The 14,423-nt window shown below is 43.9% G+C and overlaps 1 protein-coding gene across 2 annotated transcripts in view; it reads left to right on the forward strand.

Moving 5' to 3' along the window:
* Nucleotides 1-14,423, forward strand: part of CYFIP2 (cytoplasmic FMR1 interacting protein 2) — a 191,463-nt gene that overhangs the window by 74,616 nt on the left and 102,424 nt on the right. For both annotated transcript variants that reach the window (XM_069199646.1, XM_069199644.1), the window contains exon 9: nt 11,292-11,396. In XM_069199646.1, the coding sequence (XP_069055747.1) occupies nt 11,292-11,396 (105 nt within the window). The remainder of the gene's footprint in view (nt 1-11,291; nt 11,397-14,423) is intronic.

The following is a 14,423-nucleotide window of genomic DNA, read 5'->3' on the forward strand; positions in this document are numbered from 1 at the left end:
GGCGATGGGAAGTGTATTTGGGTTATGAGTTGTGACATTCCTGAGGAACCGCATGTTGAAGAGATTGTTCTTAAGCCACAATCAGAACAAACAAACAAATATATACAAAGGAAAAGATGTGTTAAAATATTGTGCAAAGTACTTAAGTACAAAGAGACTGAATCTAAGCCACAATGAGGAAAAACATATAAATGCATATAAAGGAAAAGATGTATCAAAATATTGGCCCTCATTCTGACCTTGGCGGTCTTTTCGCAAGACCGCCGAGTTACCGCCGCGGTGAAGACCGCCGACCGCGGCGGTATGCCGCTGTGCGCATTCTGACCGCTGGGAGCGTTCCGCCGGAAAACCGCCAGCAGCCACACTGGCGGTCGGCGGGAAAGTGGAGACTGGTCAACCTCCACCGCCACGCCAGCAGAACACCGCCCACAGAATTACGACCCACATTTCTGTGTGGCGGTCTTCTGTTGGCGGTCTTCTGTTGGCGGTCACCTCCCCATGGCTCCCGTCGCCTCCCGGAGGACCAACGCACAAGGTAAGTTGACCGTCCGTGAGGGGGGGGGTGGGGGGGTGTTGTGTGATGTGGGCGTGCATGGGGGTGTGCGTGTGAGTGTGTAGAGGGGGTGTGTGAGTGCGTGTATGCGGGCGGGGGGTGCTGCTGTGTCTATGGGTAATGTGTGCTGTTCGGCAGGTGCGCATGTCTGCATGTATGTGTGCGGGTATGTGTCCCCGTTGTGTATGTGTGTGTAGGGGGTGTGTATATGTGCATGTTGGGGGGGTGTGCATGTCGGGGTGCATGTATGTGCATGTCGGGGTGGGGGTGGGGAGGGGGTTCGTACCACCTCTGGGGGGTGGCAGGGGGGTGGAGGGTGTGGGGGGAGGACTCGGGTGGGTAGTGGGGGGTGGGGGAGACCCCTATCAGTGCCAGGGAAGGAATTCCCTGGCCCCGATAGTGCTTACCGCCATGGTTCGCACGACGGTTCCCGCCCGCAAGAAACCGCGGCGGTAGGCAGGGTCATAATACCCTTGGAGGTCTTGGGACGACCGCCGGGCCGGAGTGCGCAAACTCCAGCCCCGCGGTCATGACCGCCGTGGCGGTCGGAGTGGAGAAGTGGCGGTCGGTCGCGGCGGGGACCGCCGCGGTCAGAATGCCATTTTTAATACCGCCGGTCTGTTCGCGGTCCGACCGCCGTCTCTCCGCCGACCGCCAGGGTCAGAATGAGGGCCATTGTGTGAAATGCTGAAATATTATATCATTTTATGCTAAAGTACATGTTGAGAAATTCTTGAGATCAAGGTTTTAGGATGTAGAGGAATGATTGATGAGTGGAGGGATGTATGATATAAGTGAGATGAGTTAGTATGGTGTGTATATGTTTTTAGAGAGAGTAATAAGTTTCCCAATTTAGACCTGTCTTGAAAACACTTGGGTCTAATGCTGATGTTTATATAAATAATCTATATATTTTTGAGGAATGAAATAGGGGAGAGGGTGTGGCGTAACAGTCTGATCTGCTGACTTCAGAGTTGGGGTAACCATGTTTGGGTGTGGTGTAATTGCCTGGGCTGCTAACTTCGGAGTTGCGGGAGCCAGTTTCGAGTCCCGGCATCGGCTCAGCATCCTGTCATTCTGACAAATCACTTAATCTCCCCATGCCTACAATTCAGCGCCTTGAGACCCTCACAGGTGATTTTCTGTTCTTTACAAATCCAGGATTTAAGATTTTAAGAATAGACGATGAAAGATGATAATAAAAGGATAAAATGAAGATGAAACATAACCCTTTGGGCTGTACATTCACGTGTGAATGAGAGACTGATAAGCTAGTAGGTGAAGAAAAGGTTGCTGGGGGACTCTGTCTCTAATGATAGTTTAGCCATGCACCAGGAACTGGAAAGTAAAGCAGGGGGTCCTGTTCTAATAATTTTTGTCCATTGTTACTAACTTCCTCTGACATAATAGTAAAAAATCTTAATTCATTTTTGAAGAAATTAAACATTCAAAATATATAGATGTTATTTCCCTTACTAACTATTTAAAATGGTTTAGATATGCTTTTGTTAGCCATCTTACCAAGTAAACCTCCAGTTATTTGAACATCGAGATAGAATCGTAACCTACATTGAAGAGATGTACACTGCAGAGAGTTATCAACTGTGCCCTATCTGTTGCAGAAACTAGGGAGTCTCTGCATAAGGTGGTTACACTATGCCATTAGCTAAAATTGCGACTTGTGCTTCAAACTCTACACTTTCCTTTGTTCTCCTATATATATATGCTCCTGGCAACTTGAATGATGAATGTCCCTGTATTTCGCTTAATTAGGTGCACAAGCACTCACATAGTACCGACCGTCCAAAGAATTCCTTCATATATCCTAGGTATTTAAACATTTTCATAAAGAATTTTAATTAAACGCTAGAACTATACAGACTATAGTAGCCATCTTTTTCTCTAACTTAATGTCATTTTGTACCAGAGAACACCATAACAGTTAAAACCTTTCTTTAAAATATTTTATTTTAAACCACTAAAATGAATCCCATAAGTCGTGTAGAAGGAATAACAATTATAACAGTAAATTAAATACTATTAAATTATATGGCTCAATGAAAAAAGTTATATTTATCTGTTATCAGAGCAGCAAACAAAAGAGAAAGAAGTAGGTGGTCAAAGGGTTTATATGCGACTGCAGTGTTCTATTTGCTTCAGTGTTCTAATTCTATTGTTCTTCCAAGTCGATGCTCAGATTGGTGAATAAAATGTCTTGCCACAAAATTAAAAACATAATATTTAGTACACTGAAATTTCACTGGTAGACCCAATTTTGTCTAACAAGATACAGAGGTCTACTCCAGCAACCAGGAACTCTTGCTGTCTGCGACATCAAGGAAGGCCCCAGAGACCACCCTTAAATCTTGAGGAACTAGATGAGGCTATCCTAGCACTGAACACAGGGAAAGCGCTAGGCTCCGATGGATTCCCTTCTGAATATTACCACAAATACTGTGGCACTCTTATTCCATAGCATTTGGATATATACCAGGAGGCCAACTTTTCCCCCGGAGCTGGACTCAGCAAACATCATGGTCATTCCTAATTCAAATAGCCCATATCCTCAGTGTGAGGCATTCCAGCCCGTATCTTGATAAACGAGGAACTTAATATTTTTGCAACACCCCTAGCTCTCAGACTCACCAAAGTCATTGATCCTCTGGTCCACCCAGACCAACACGGCTTTATGCTGGGTGCTGCACTCAGCACTGTATTAGACAAGCACACATAGCATTTGTTCGTGCCGAAGAGCCATGTGCCCTGCTACATCTGCATTTTGAGAAGGCATTTAACTCCATTGACTGGTCCTTCTTGGATGGTGTTCCAGAACGTGTAGGGTTTGAACTGAGATTCTACTCTTATGTCTTAGGTCCTCCACATTTACCCAACAGCCCAGGTCCAGATGAAAGGGGTCCTGTCAGAACCCTTCCCTATCCAGAGGGTAACTCGCCAGGGGTGTCCACTCTCTCCACTCCTCTTTGCCCTCGCCATTGAATTGTTGACCAGTCTGGTGCACCTCAACACCCACATTTCTGTCTGAGATTGGAAAAGACAAAGGCTTTGATGACAAAAACGAAATTTTCCCTGATGATGTTCTGATGTTCCAAACTAATCAGGGGTGGCTCCTCCCCAGTGGCAGAGGGGCACTGCCCCTCTGGCTGAGCCAGCAGATGGTTAATAAAATGATAGCTTGCTACCATAATTTTTCATCTGCTGGCTCAGCCAGCGACATGTACAGGGAGGAGCGGGGTGGGGCTGGGCCACAGAAGGTGGAATGAGGGGAGAGAGCACTAAGTGCGCATATGTGTTTTTCTGGCCGTCTCAGGCTGGCCAAACACACATGCGCACTTAGGTTTCTCCATCCCGGCTGTATACACAGCTGGGCTGGAGAAACAACACATACCCCAGGCTTGTGCAGCGCAGACCAATTCTGACAATGCTTTCATGCTATGTTTAGGATGACAGCAGTGCCAGGTTTAATGGGGAACCTGTGCTGGTCTCCCAGTGAATGCTGGGACACCATCGAGGATGATGCTGTGGGAGACAACGACAATGAGGAGAACAGGTAAGTGGGTTTTCTTTTTTTCTGTTTCCCCCATCCCCGGTGTCATCCCCACCAACCCCCCCTTGACATATGTGGCTGCCGCCAGTGAAACTAATCCCCCTCTCTCAGGACCCAAATGCCTATGGCTGCTAGAGCTCTATGAAGAGGCATCGAGCCTCCAACTGAATAAAGCTAAATCCCTTTTGGTTCCAGTCTGCAGCAACACAGAATCTGTCTCCTGGCAGGGCGCTATACCGATCCAGTGCCTTAGTTTTAGCTACCTGGGCATCATTATAGCCCTGGAACCCAAGTTCACGTGACCCAGAACCTCAAGCCACTCCTTACCAAGAAAGAAAAATACTTTTGTAGTGGGCATCTCTACTACTCACCATCCCGGGGTGAGTCTCCTTCTTTAAAGTGATAGTCCTTTCTTATTTCCTGTATACCCTTTAAAACTTTCCACTGATGATCCCTGACTCCTGGTTCATTGCCCCATCCTAGAACATCCATTGCTTCCTGTGGGCTAATGAACACCCTCATATCATCATGACCAAATGGCAACTATCTCCATATGATGGAAGAATGGTAATGGCCAACATACAGTTATAATTTCGATTAACAAGGACTACCATGTCCTGTTGTTAAACAACTAGCTATGCGGAAGCTGGAGCAACCCGGACTCCCATTCATAACTCTCCTTATTAGGGTTGGACAAGGTGATGGGACTGCTACACAAAGACCCAATCCTCTGGGACCTCCAGAGGGCACAAGAATGATGCTCGTATCTTGGTGGGCAGCACTGCACTCCACAGGTTGGGCTGGCAGTTTGACCTGCCAGACCCCCTTTGGCGCATCCGATACCTCCAGCATACAGTGCAACTGAAAGGGTTTTGCCAACTGGGACAAGATCGGAATTTCAACTCTAGGGGACGTCTGGTGGAGAAGCCATCTTTGCACCTTTCTGGAACTGCAGGCACAATTTAACCTTTCCAAAATCCAGTTCCGCAAATACCTACAACTCTGACACGCCCTGGCAGAATATAAAATTGACTCAGTGGACCTGCCCGAGTATAATCCTCTAAATGCCAAACTCATGGAGAACATCAACAAGGAAGAGGTCTTTCAAATCTATTTGACACTAGTGCTGAATGCCCTTGACCCCTGGAAACCCTCAGACCGAAAAGGGAAAGCTGGATGTGTCCCCTCAAGGACATTGACTAGCAAGAAGCGTGTATGGCTCATGCAAACTTGCAATTCCCTCCCGTCTTCAGCAGATTCAGTTCCACTTCCTCCACACCCCTACTCCCCAATGCCTATGGCATGCCGGACGAATAGCAATCCCTGCCTGTCCACAAATAACTACCCAGAAGCTGACTTCTACCATGTGACCTGGTAATGACCCGTATTGAGGACGTCTAGAACTGGACTGATGACTCCCTCTCTCAAGTACTAGGATATCAGATCAGTTTGAAACCTAAGATAGCCCTACAGGGCATCCTGGAGGACCTAGGGAACAAGACAGGAGAGGAAGGATAACGGTGGGCATGCCTACCCTGGAAGCGAAAAGAGAGATAGCTCGAACTTGGAACAGCTTTCAGTCACCCACCTGACCTCATGGCACAAATGAGTGGATTGGTGCACACAACAAGAGGAACCCATATGCGCAGCAAGGGGATGCTAACAGAAACAATCCAAAATATTTGGTACATGGGGGATTACTAAGGGCTAGGCCTTATTACAGCAAATGTTTAGTGATACTTGGTGTTGATAAGGGTATAAGTGGCAGATGTGTATTACCTAAAGTTGCTGGTAATTTAAGCTGCTTACTTTTTGTATTTTGCATGTTACTATTGTCCACAAATTCCAATAACATTGGTTATGGAAACAGGAAATAACTTCTAGAAATGTTTTTGACATAGTATGAGCAGTCTAAATATGTTTGTGGGACAATCCATAGAGAAGACAAGGTATAGTAACAAGGAAAGGTTGATTGGGGAGTCAGGAAAAAACATAATGATAAGATTTAGGAAAGGCCTGTTCTTTTAGCTCTAGAGCAATCAGCGTTTCCTGGGCTAAATCCCTGGTGTGAACTGTCCTTAAACTCTGGTGCCCCAGGGCTACAAGCTCTGTTTCACTAATTGGATACTCAAATTAATCTGACTTCATCTGACTTCGGTCTGGGTGCTGCTTAGATGCAACAATGTCTCCTGGTGGACTATACTTCAGCAGCCTCTTTCCTGCAAATTGGCTAGTTGTGGGAAAGATTTTCATTTGGCAAGAGCGCCTACAAGACCAGGTCACCAACTGGACTAAAAGGCATAATCCATATGGACTGTGAACTGGGAAAAAAGAGTCTATGATCACCTGCCATCTTAAACATGCTAGATATCTGTGGAACAGATAGGGCTTGGAGCATTTGTGAAGCTATTCTGCAATCGGGTGACTGGCTTCAGTCAGCAATATACTATGCCCAAAATCTTAGGTGAACTGATGTACCTCTGTGTTCCTCTGCTACTGGGTGATGCTGTGATAAGACCTCCACTAGGTTAGAAGATGGTCCCAGGCTGGATGGGGATAATGCAGGGTGATCAGACTTGCAGCATAGGAATGCATCTTTTCAGGTCCATGACCACTGGTCTTGCAGTTTGTTGTTTCTTGTGGCAATTCTATCTGACTGTGCAGCAGTGCCCTCATGGCTCCTGGTTGGTCCAGTGTTTTGATGTGTCGTTCACTCAGCAGGATGGCAAATTGCTTTTGGGCCTCCTTTGTAGTGGCCTGCCCCTCTCTTGGCCATTGCATCCCATCTTCCTCTTTTTCTAGGGTAGAGGTTCCAAATTAGTGCCTCTTTCGGAGTCTAGTTCTGTCCTTGATTGGTGAGAACATGCTCCTAGATCACGTGTTTCGGACAAGCTTTTCTTGTCTTGGTGAATGCATAAGCATTCTCTTAGGTCTGAATGAAATAAAAAATACTGGTCAAGTGGGACCAGTGTTTTTCTGTGAAGCTTCAACCAAATAAAAAAACACCCTTACTCAAAGCTTCTAGGAGTGTTCTAATCAAGAATCAGAAAAAAGGCATGTTTTTTTCTCTTCCCTTAGCTTTTGCTGGGGTTCAGAGAAATAGTTGATTTCAGTTGGTCAGGGTGTTTAGTGGATTGTTCCCAGGGACCACAGGCAGGTCCCTCTGATTGCAATTTAACTCCCTTAGCCATGCACAAGGTCAAGATGGAATTTTAGGTGCATTTGAGGCATATACGAGGCATACACTTGTTGTGCGGGAAAGAGTGTCGATTTTCTTAGGCCAGCAGATGCCTCTGGAGTGTTGAGGCAGGGATCCAAGACAAAGAATGTGGGGACTAGCACATCAACAGAAAAACAGCAATTGAGAGAAGGTGCAGGGGAACATCCATTAGCAGGAGAACTGTTTGCTGTGTTTGACATGAATACCATTCATACTGCACATTCACCTAATCTTGTACACTGGTGAAGTACAAATTTTCCACACCAAACCATAGAGGAAACGCAAGAACCCCATTTTAGGAGACTGCAGGGGTTTTACGATGGAAACACAGGCTGGTCCGTTCCTCTCCTGTCCATAGTTACAAGCAAAAAGGCCTGTGCCAATTTAACTAGAATCGTATGTTGCTACTCATCAATCTGACACAAGTTGGCAGTAATTACCATCGACAGTGGGTGTGGGTGCACTTTGTGGGCACTCATTACTGAGGAGACACTAGGCTTTACACTTGCACATCAGAAGAGAATGCAAACCACTTTCAGAAGTCTCACAGGTCTTCAAGTCAATTGGTGGAAAGTAATAAAGCAGAAAATGTCAAACATACCGGGAAACTCAGGCTTTAAAAACACAACGAATGGACTTCCTTAAGACTAGGTGGGAGAATGTGGCTAGGTGAAAATTTAAAAATCATGAACAACAGGCTGGAAGGAGTCAAGACGTGAGATATTGGGAGGAGCATAGATTGACAGGGGTAGAAAGGAAAGTGTGGGTGGGGAGGGTGGAGCTAATGCAGCACAGAAAGCCAAAGTCAGAGAACTCTTAGAAAGGTAAAACATAATGGAAAGATAAAATAGGTTGACCCAAGCAATAGTTAAATAGGGACAGGAGGCATACGAAGGGCCAACTGGGAAGGGATAAGGAAATTACGTTGTGTGGGGTTAGTCCATGAAAGCCAGAGTGGGACACAACAGTGTAGGATAGTCATATGAGTCAAGGAAATACACAGTAGGAATAGCAGACATGGAAGGCAATAGCCAAGGAGCATGGGGTGGACAAACTGGAAAGAGTTAGGAAAAAGGTAAATGCCGTGAGTCACAAATAGGCAGGGTGGAAGGTGCTAGACAAGAAGAGTGGAGGTAGCTGATGAAGGACAAAGCAAGAGAAGGCAGAGAGAGACAGTGACAGTGGTCAGGTAAGTACAGAGTCAGAGGAGTTGGAGAGGGGAGAATGGGCTGAGCAAGTGTAAAGGAGTGTAGCAGTACACTTGGAAAGATAAATCAGGAGGAGTCACAAAATCCATAGCATTTTGAGTGAAGGGAGGCCATAGTGGGAGTAGCTGGGGATGGACAGTGTAGGAGCAGTAATAAAAAGGCACAGTGGAAGGAATTTGGAAATTCAGAGTGAGTGGAGGTAGGGTGGAGTAGAAGGATCTGGACAAATCTTGTGCAGGAGTCAGCAAAGTACATAGTCTGATCTATAAAGCTATTTATTCTAATTTCTCGTCTTGTATACAGCAATTCTCCATTTGCCATTCAAGTCAGATGTTGCACCCATCTTTTCTGCCTTACCCCCTCCCCTCCTCATTTCAATCTACTAGGCAGGTAAACAAAGCTGAATCCATATTGACAGCAAATGGCCCCCTTACATTCAGGAAAACAGTAAAGACCTTTTTAGTTTCCTTTAAGCAACATAGCCATTATGCTAGCTACTTCTATAGTGCTAAGAAGCTCATGGGTGTATTTCCTCTAAAAAAAGAGGGTTACCTCACCTACTTAGTCTTCAGTGTCATTTGTATTCCCTGCTGTTGATGAAGGCGGGTAACTATCACTATGAACGTACTCTGGCACCCTCACAATAATCTTGCACTCATGCCTACACAAGAACACACGAGGGGCACCAACACACATTCTACCTCAGAGGAGACAATCAAGAGAGTAAGGAGGAGCTAAAAATGATCTGGAAGCATGAGAACTAGCAATAGGACAAGAAGCCACATGCACACCCACTCACGCAGCCACACACACACACACACACACTCTCTCTCTCTCTCTCTCTCTCTCTCTCTCTCTCTCTCTCTCTCTCAAACTCTCTAGAACAAGGAGCACTGCAACAGTGGAACAGAGTTGTAAGTGTGCATACTGAACACTCCACATGGCCCTCAACATCAGTGGGGCATGGAAGACATGTAAACGAGTATAGGGAATATACATTCCACATGATATAGAATACTCCAATCAAAACGAACAATGATGACTGTGAATTGAATAAGATTTGGTATCTACATATGCTAAGATATGGTTTAGGATCATACGCCAGTTCTTTCCCTTTCCATGTCCACTACATAATATCCAGATATTAACAGGGAACTGTGTGATTTGATTTAGGATTTTTAGCAAGAAGAATTATGTATCTGTGCCTATGTTTTCCCTTGTAGCCCCTGACATTCAACCCATCTTTCTGTTCCCACAACCTCTCATTCCCTATGCTAATCCACCTGTCATCTCTAATACCATCACCCACCCCCTTCTTGCACCTGATACACAGCAAATCCCCCACACTGTACTCTTCTTTCTGTCCTTCTACTCAACCCAGTGCTCTCCCAGCCTACATTGTTACCCCACACAGCGATGAAAGAAAAGCAAAGGCAATTACATTCCCATTGGGAACAACTGTTAAATACAAATGCAAACACTAAATACAATATCACCTGAGTGAAACAAGCTGCTCACAATACACAGTCTGTCTGATCACGCACAAGGAATAGATGCCAGGTGACCTCTGTACAATTTCCTCCGTCTGTCAGATGATAACAAAATAAGTTTCTGAGCAAGATTACAAGCCTGATCTGAGCCTGCAGAACAACCTCGTGTAGAACTAGCCAGAATTGTAGACTCAGAGAGAATATGCAGATGGATTCAACAACAGGATGCATATGATACACCAAAAATAGATGCCAAACCATCAATGCACACGTGTGGTGGAAGGGCGGATTTCTTCTGCCTCAGAGTGTGAAGGATAGCCCAGGATGGAAGGATATTTCTGGCTCTAGATATTAAAAGTCCATCTGTTTTCCTGGCATTTTGAGTGTGAAATTATCATAGCTGAAAGCAGATTCATTAAAATATGAGTGTAAGCACATTGAAAGTTAGGCAATTCCCATTAGCGATGGATGTAAGCCCATTCTAGGTGAGCATTATCTCATTCATTTTGAGTGTGACTCCCCTCAGGGTGAGCAGTAGATCGTTTGAGATGAGCATGCAAGGATTTAGAGTGAGAGGTGTAACTTCATTCAAGGTGAATGTGTCTCTGATACAGGAGCCTTCATTAACTGAAGACCTCTGCAAGCATATGATTTTGATGAAGTCATTTTGAGGTGATGATAGTAGTTATCTATAGGTGGGACACCATTAAGGTGACTCTGGGTTCTTTGACGCTGAATGTGAGTTAATTTCAAAGGAGTGCAAGCTTCAAGTGTGTGCTAAGAGAAGATAAGTGTTAATCACTTGGCATATATTTAGCTCACTCAAATTCAGTGTTGAGATGAGGTGAGATTGGGTGGCCATTCACTCATTTTCTTGTGGGCATGAGTCTATTTCAGCACTGTGTGTGTTTTCATGGAGAGTGTGGCTATTCTTGTTCAATTAGCTTTCTGTAGGTGAATGTGAACCTATGTGATATGAACTTTAGCACGTTATTTATTATGAGTAAGTTTAGCACTGCTTAACTGCATTTCTTCCAGTGGGCTTCCGTGAGTATTGGTTCTCTTAAGATGAGTCTTCACATGTGAGCATAAGAAATAATAAGCATGGTCTGAGCGTGAGGTTGAGTGCAACCCCATTTGAGAAATGCACTTCATTTTTGTGTGAATGTGAGTAGATGTCTAAGTAAGGTCATCACTCTATGTGAATGTGAAGGTTTTTAAGAAAACTCTCATGGATCACTCATTTCCTCTACAGGTGATGGGCTTCGGATTGTATCTCATGGATGGTAACATCAGTAATATCTACAAATTGGATGCCAAGAAGCGCATTAATCTCAGCAAGATCGATAAATTCTTTAAGGTCAGGCATGATATTCTCTATTTCATATCCAACCAGGTTTTAAAACACTTCTTACTGTGCTGTAGCTGCTTCCTGTGTTTTTGTTCTCTCTTCCGCTGGTATTTTCTGATATTTCGTCCTTCACTTTTTCGTGACTCTTCCACTACTCCTGCAATTTTTCATCAAACCTTTCCAGACCCTTCACTGCCTGTCTCCACTCCTGCTGTTGAGTATTAAGCCCCAGTGTGGGTTGTGTATTAATGTTAGGTTTTGTCAGTGGCATTGTCTTCCTGGCAGTTTTTTTCCACTCTGGCAGAGCATAGACAGAACATATATCTGTGAAAGCAATTTTTGTCTTTCTGGCAGGTGATGCACTGTTCTAGTTATCCTGTGATCTCTAGTGTGGGCCATGTGTCTGGGGGAAGGGGGCTTATCTTTCTTGCTTAGGAGCTTTGATACTTTCGATATGTCTCAGCCCTATGAAGGTTATGTCTTACAAAGGGGTGTTCTTCCTTCAGACAGAACGGTTAAGTCCTGGTGGTTCCCACTTTATGTCAGAGTTCAGTGCATGCCTGCAATCCAGGATCAACAACATTTTATGCCTCTGTTTTAATTGCACGCCCTATAGACAATGGACCTCTGATCCGAATTCTCCAGTGGTGCATTTATTGCAAAGACCGTCTTCTGTGTCTGTGCCTCTTCTGAGTTCACAGCACTCCGAATGTTTAAGACCCCTTAGTGGTGGTAGTTGTAGGTCCCATTGCTGGCTCTAATATCATCCTAGGTGAAGATTCCAAATGGCTGGCATCTCTTTTGGATGTTTAGTGAACAAACGGCATGGCCCTCAGGCTTAGGGAGATAAAAATTACTCTTGTTGTAGATTACCAACTATCGCCTTGGCCTAGTCCTTCTTTAGACAGAGAGGCTATCAGGAGTTAATGGATTGCAATTCCAGATGATTCCAGATGATGAACAGTTATGAGAACGTGAATGGAAACCTGCAGAAGTGTCTAATGTTTGCATGTCACATTTTTGTTCCAAGAGACAATGGCTTGCGTACACCCTTTCCTTTATGGTGCTTAGTGAAAGCCTCCCTACAATGACTATGATGTGATGTTATGCCACTTTCAAGCTAAGATGCTACAATTTGCCAAAATAAATGTCAGTAGATGTCCATTGGTCTGTTGTAAAATGTTTCTATTGCAGGGTCCTCATGTCACGTTGTATTGAATACATACCTAATGGTTAATATGAACTATGGAAAGAGCAATGTAAGTGCCAATACAATATAAATGCAGTCACATGAACTTTGTCTTTTAATCTGACCCTTTGAGCTTCAGGCTTAACAGATGCCTAGAAAACTGAGAGACCCTCCCTCACCATTCCCATTAATCTTCAGATAAACCTGATATTAGCTATTGAAGTAAAGTGTGGTATAAGTCCTGAAATTATCAGAATGTGGAAAGTAGATGTTTTCACTAACAACCTACCCGTCCCAAAATAAAATGTGTCTTGAGAATGCCGTTGTATCCCCCTCCCTTCTCCTCCAGGCCTGTTTTTCAGTGGAAAGTATATTTAAGAGATAGGGATTGGTTTCAATGATGACACTGACCACTGCAGACTTCCATAACTGGGAAATATTAAAGTATTATCACCCCGAGATCTGCCAGAGGGTTTATTTCACAGCCATGAATAGACACAGGTCTGAGCTGGTTGAGGAATGGCATCACATATGTGAGCGCGTCTCACCGTATTTAGTCTTTGTCAATTTATTTATAAGAGGACGCGTTAGAGGTTCAATGGGCCTTTTGACTCGCTTAAGGGCGATCCACCATGGACAAAAATTTGCTCATGACCAAACTTACAAGAGTACAACTTGGCTTAACAACTCATTATCAGAAACTCCGAGTCAGTAAACTTTACACACCATGGCCCATGTGACCATGAATAACCACACCTTTTTGGTAAAGTTACAAAATGTATTTCCCTAGATTAACAATGCTAATATCACATAAAATAATCTTAAAACCAGCTGATAAACATATACAAACAACACAGGTTGGCCAAAACGGCAGAAAAACCTCAATCTAACCAAGGCATTTAACCTTAAACATTTAAGAGTTACCATACAAATTAAAAACAACAATAACTGAACAGTAGAAATGACATACATCTAGACTTTGACAGGTGAATAAAAGCAATTATTTGATAATAACATTTGTTTAAACATGGACTCATAACTATCCCTCTAATTTGAATGGCATGTTTGGCTTTCATGCTAAAGAAAATTAGCCAAAAGTTAATTTGAAAAACATCTAGCTATGGCTCTAAAAATAGCAGTTGGTACCTAAAAGAAAGGTAAAAAATCTATAATAGAGACAATTTCATTTTGTTATACCTCTCCTGAATGGATCAGCAAGCAGAGACTTCTTCGTCAGTTGGACATCAGTCCGGTCAGCATTGTCGGGGGAAAGTGAATGGGGCAGGCTCAGCCACGATTGGGCTCTAGGTTAACTGAACCAACTTAGAACGGGCATCAAACTAAGGAAACAGCATCAATAGCATTAACGTTCAATAAAGCAATAACTACACTTAGAAAGAAAGAGAATCTGTAACTGCTCTGCTCCTGGTAAGTGAAGTCGGTATAAGTCAAATCCATAAAGTGATTTCTCATGTCGTCATTGGACAGAACATCGGATGTTCACAGTAGAACCAATAAACATTATTTCTTAATTTTGTGATATGGTTAGACAGTCTTTCACACGTCGATGATTGGCTCTTCTTTTCTGGCTCCTGTCACCACTTTTCATCAGATAACTTTTAGTTGCAATTCATAACTCCAGTCAGTGAAGTCATTGTCATGTCCTGGGAACGTTAGCTTCTTACGCAACAAAGATACAAATGTATCTGGAAGTAGTACATCACATTACAGCAAACAGTTCTCACAAGAAAGTTTAAGACATCATCCAGTTTAACATTGCATCATTACAGATCTATTTGGTCAGCACTGTGTGAACAAAGAACAAGTGTAAATTCTGCTTGCGACAG

The sequence above is a fragment of the Pleurodeles waltl genome, chromosome 7 (genome assembly GCF_031143425.1).
Source record: "Pleurodeles waltl isolate 20211129_DDA chromosome 7, aPleWal1.hap1.20221129, whole genome shotgun sequence".
Lineage (NCBI taxonomy): Eukaryota > Metazoa > Chordata > Amphibia > Caudata > Salamandridae > Pleurodeles > Pleurodeles waltl.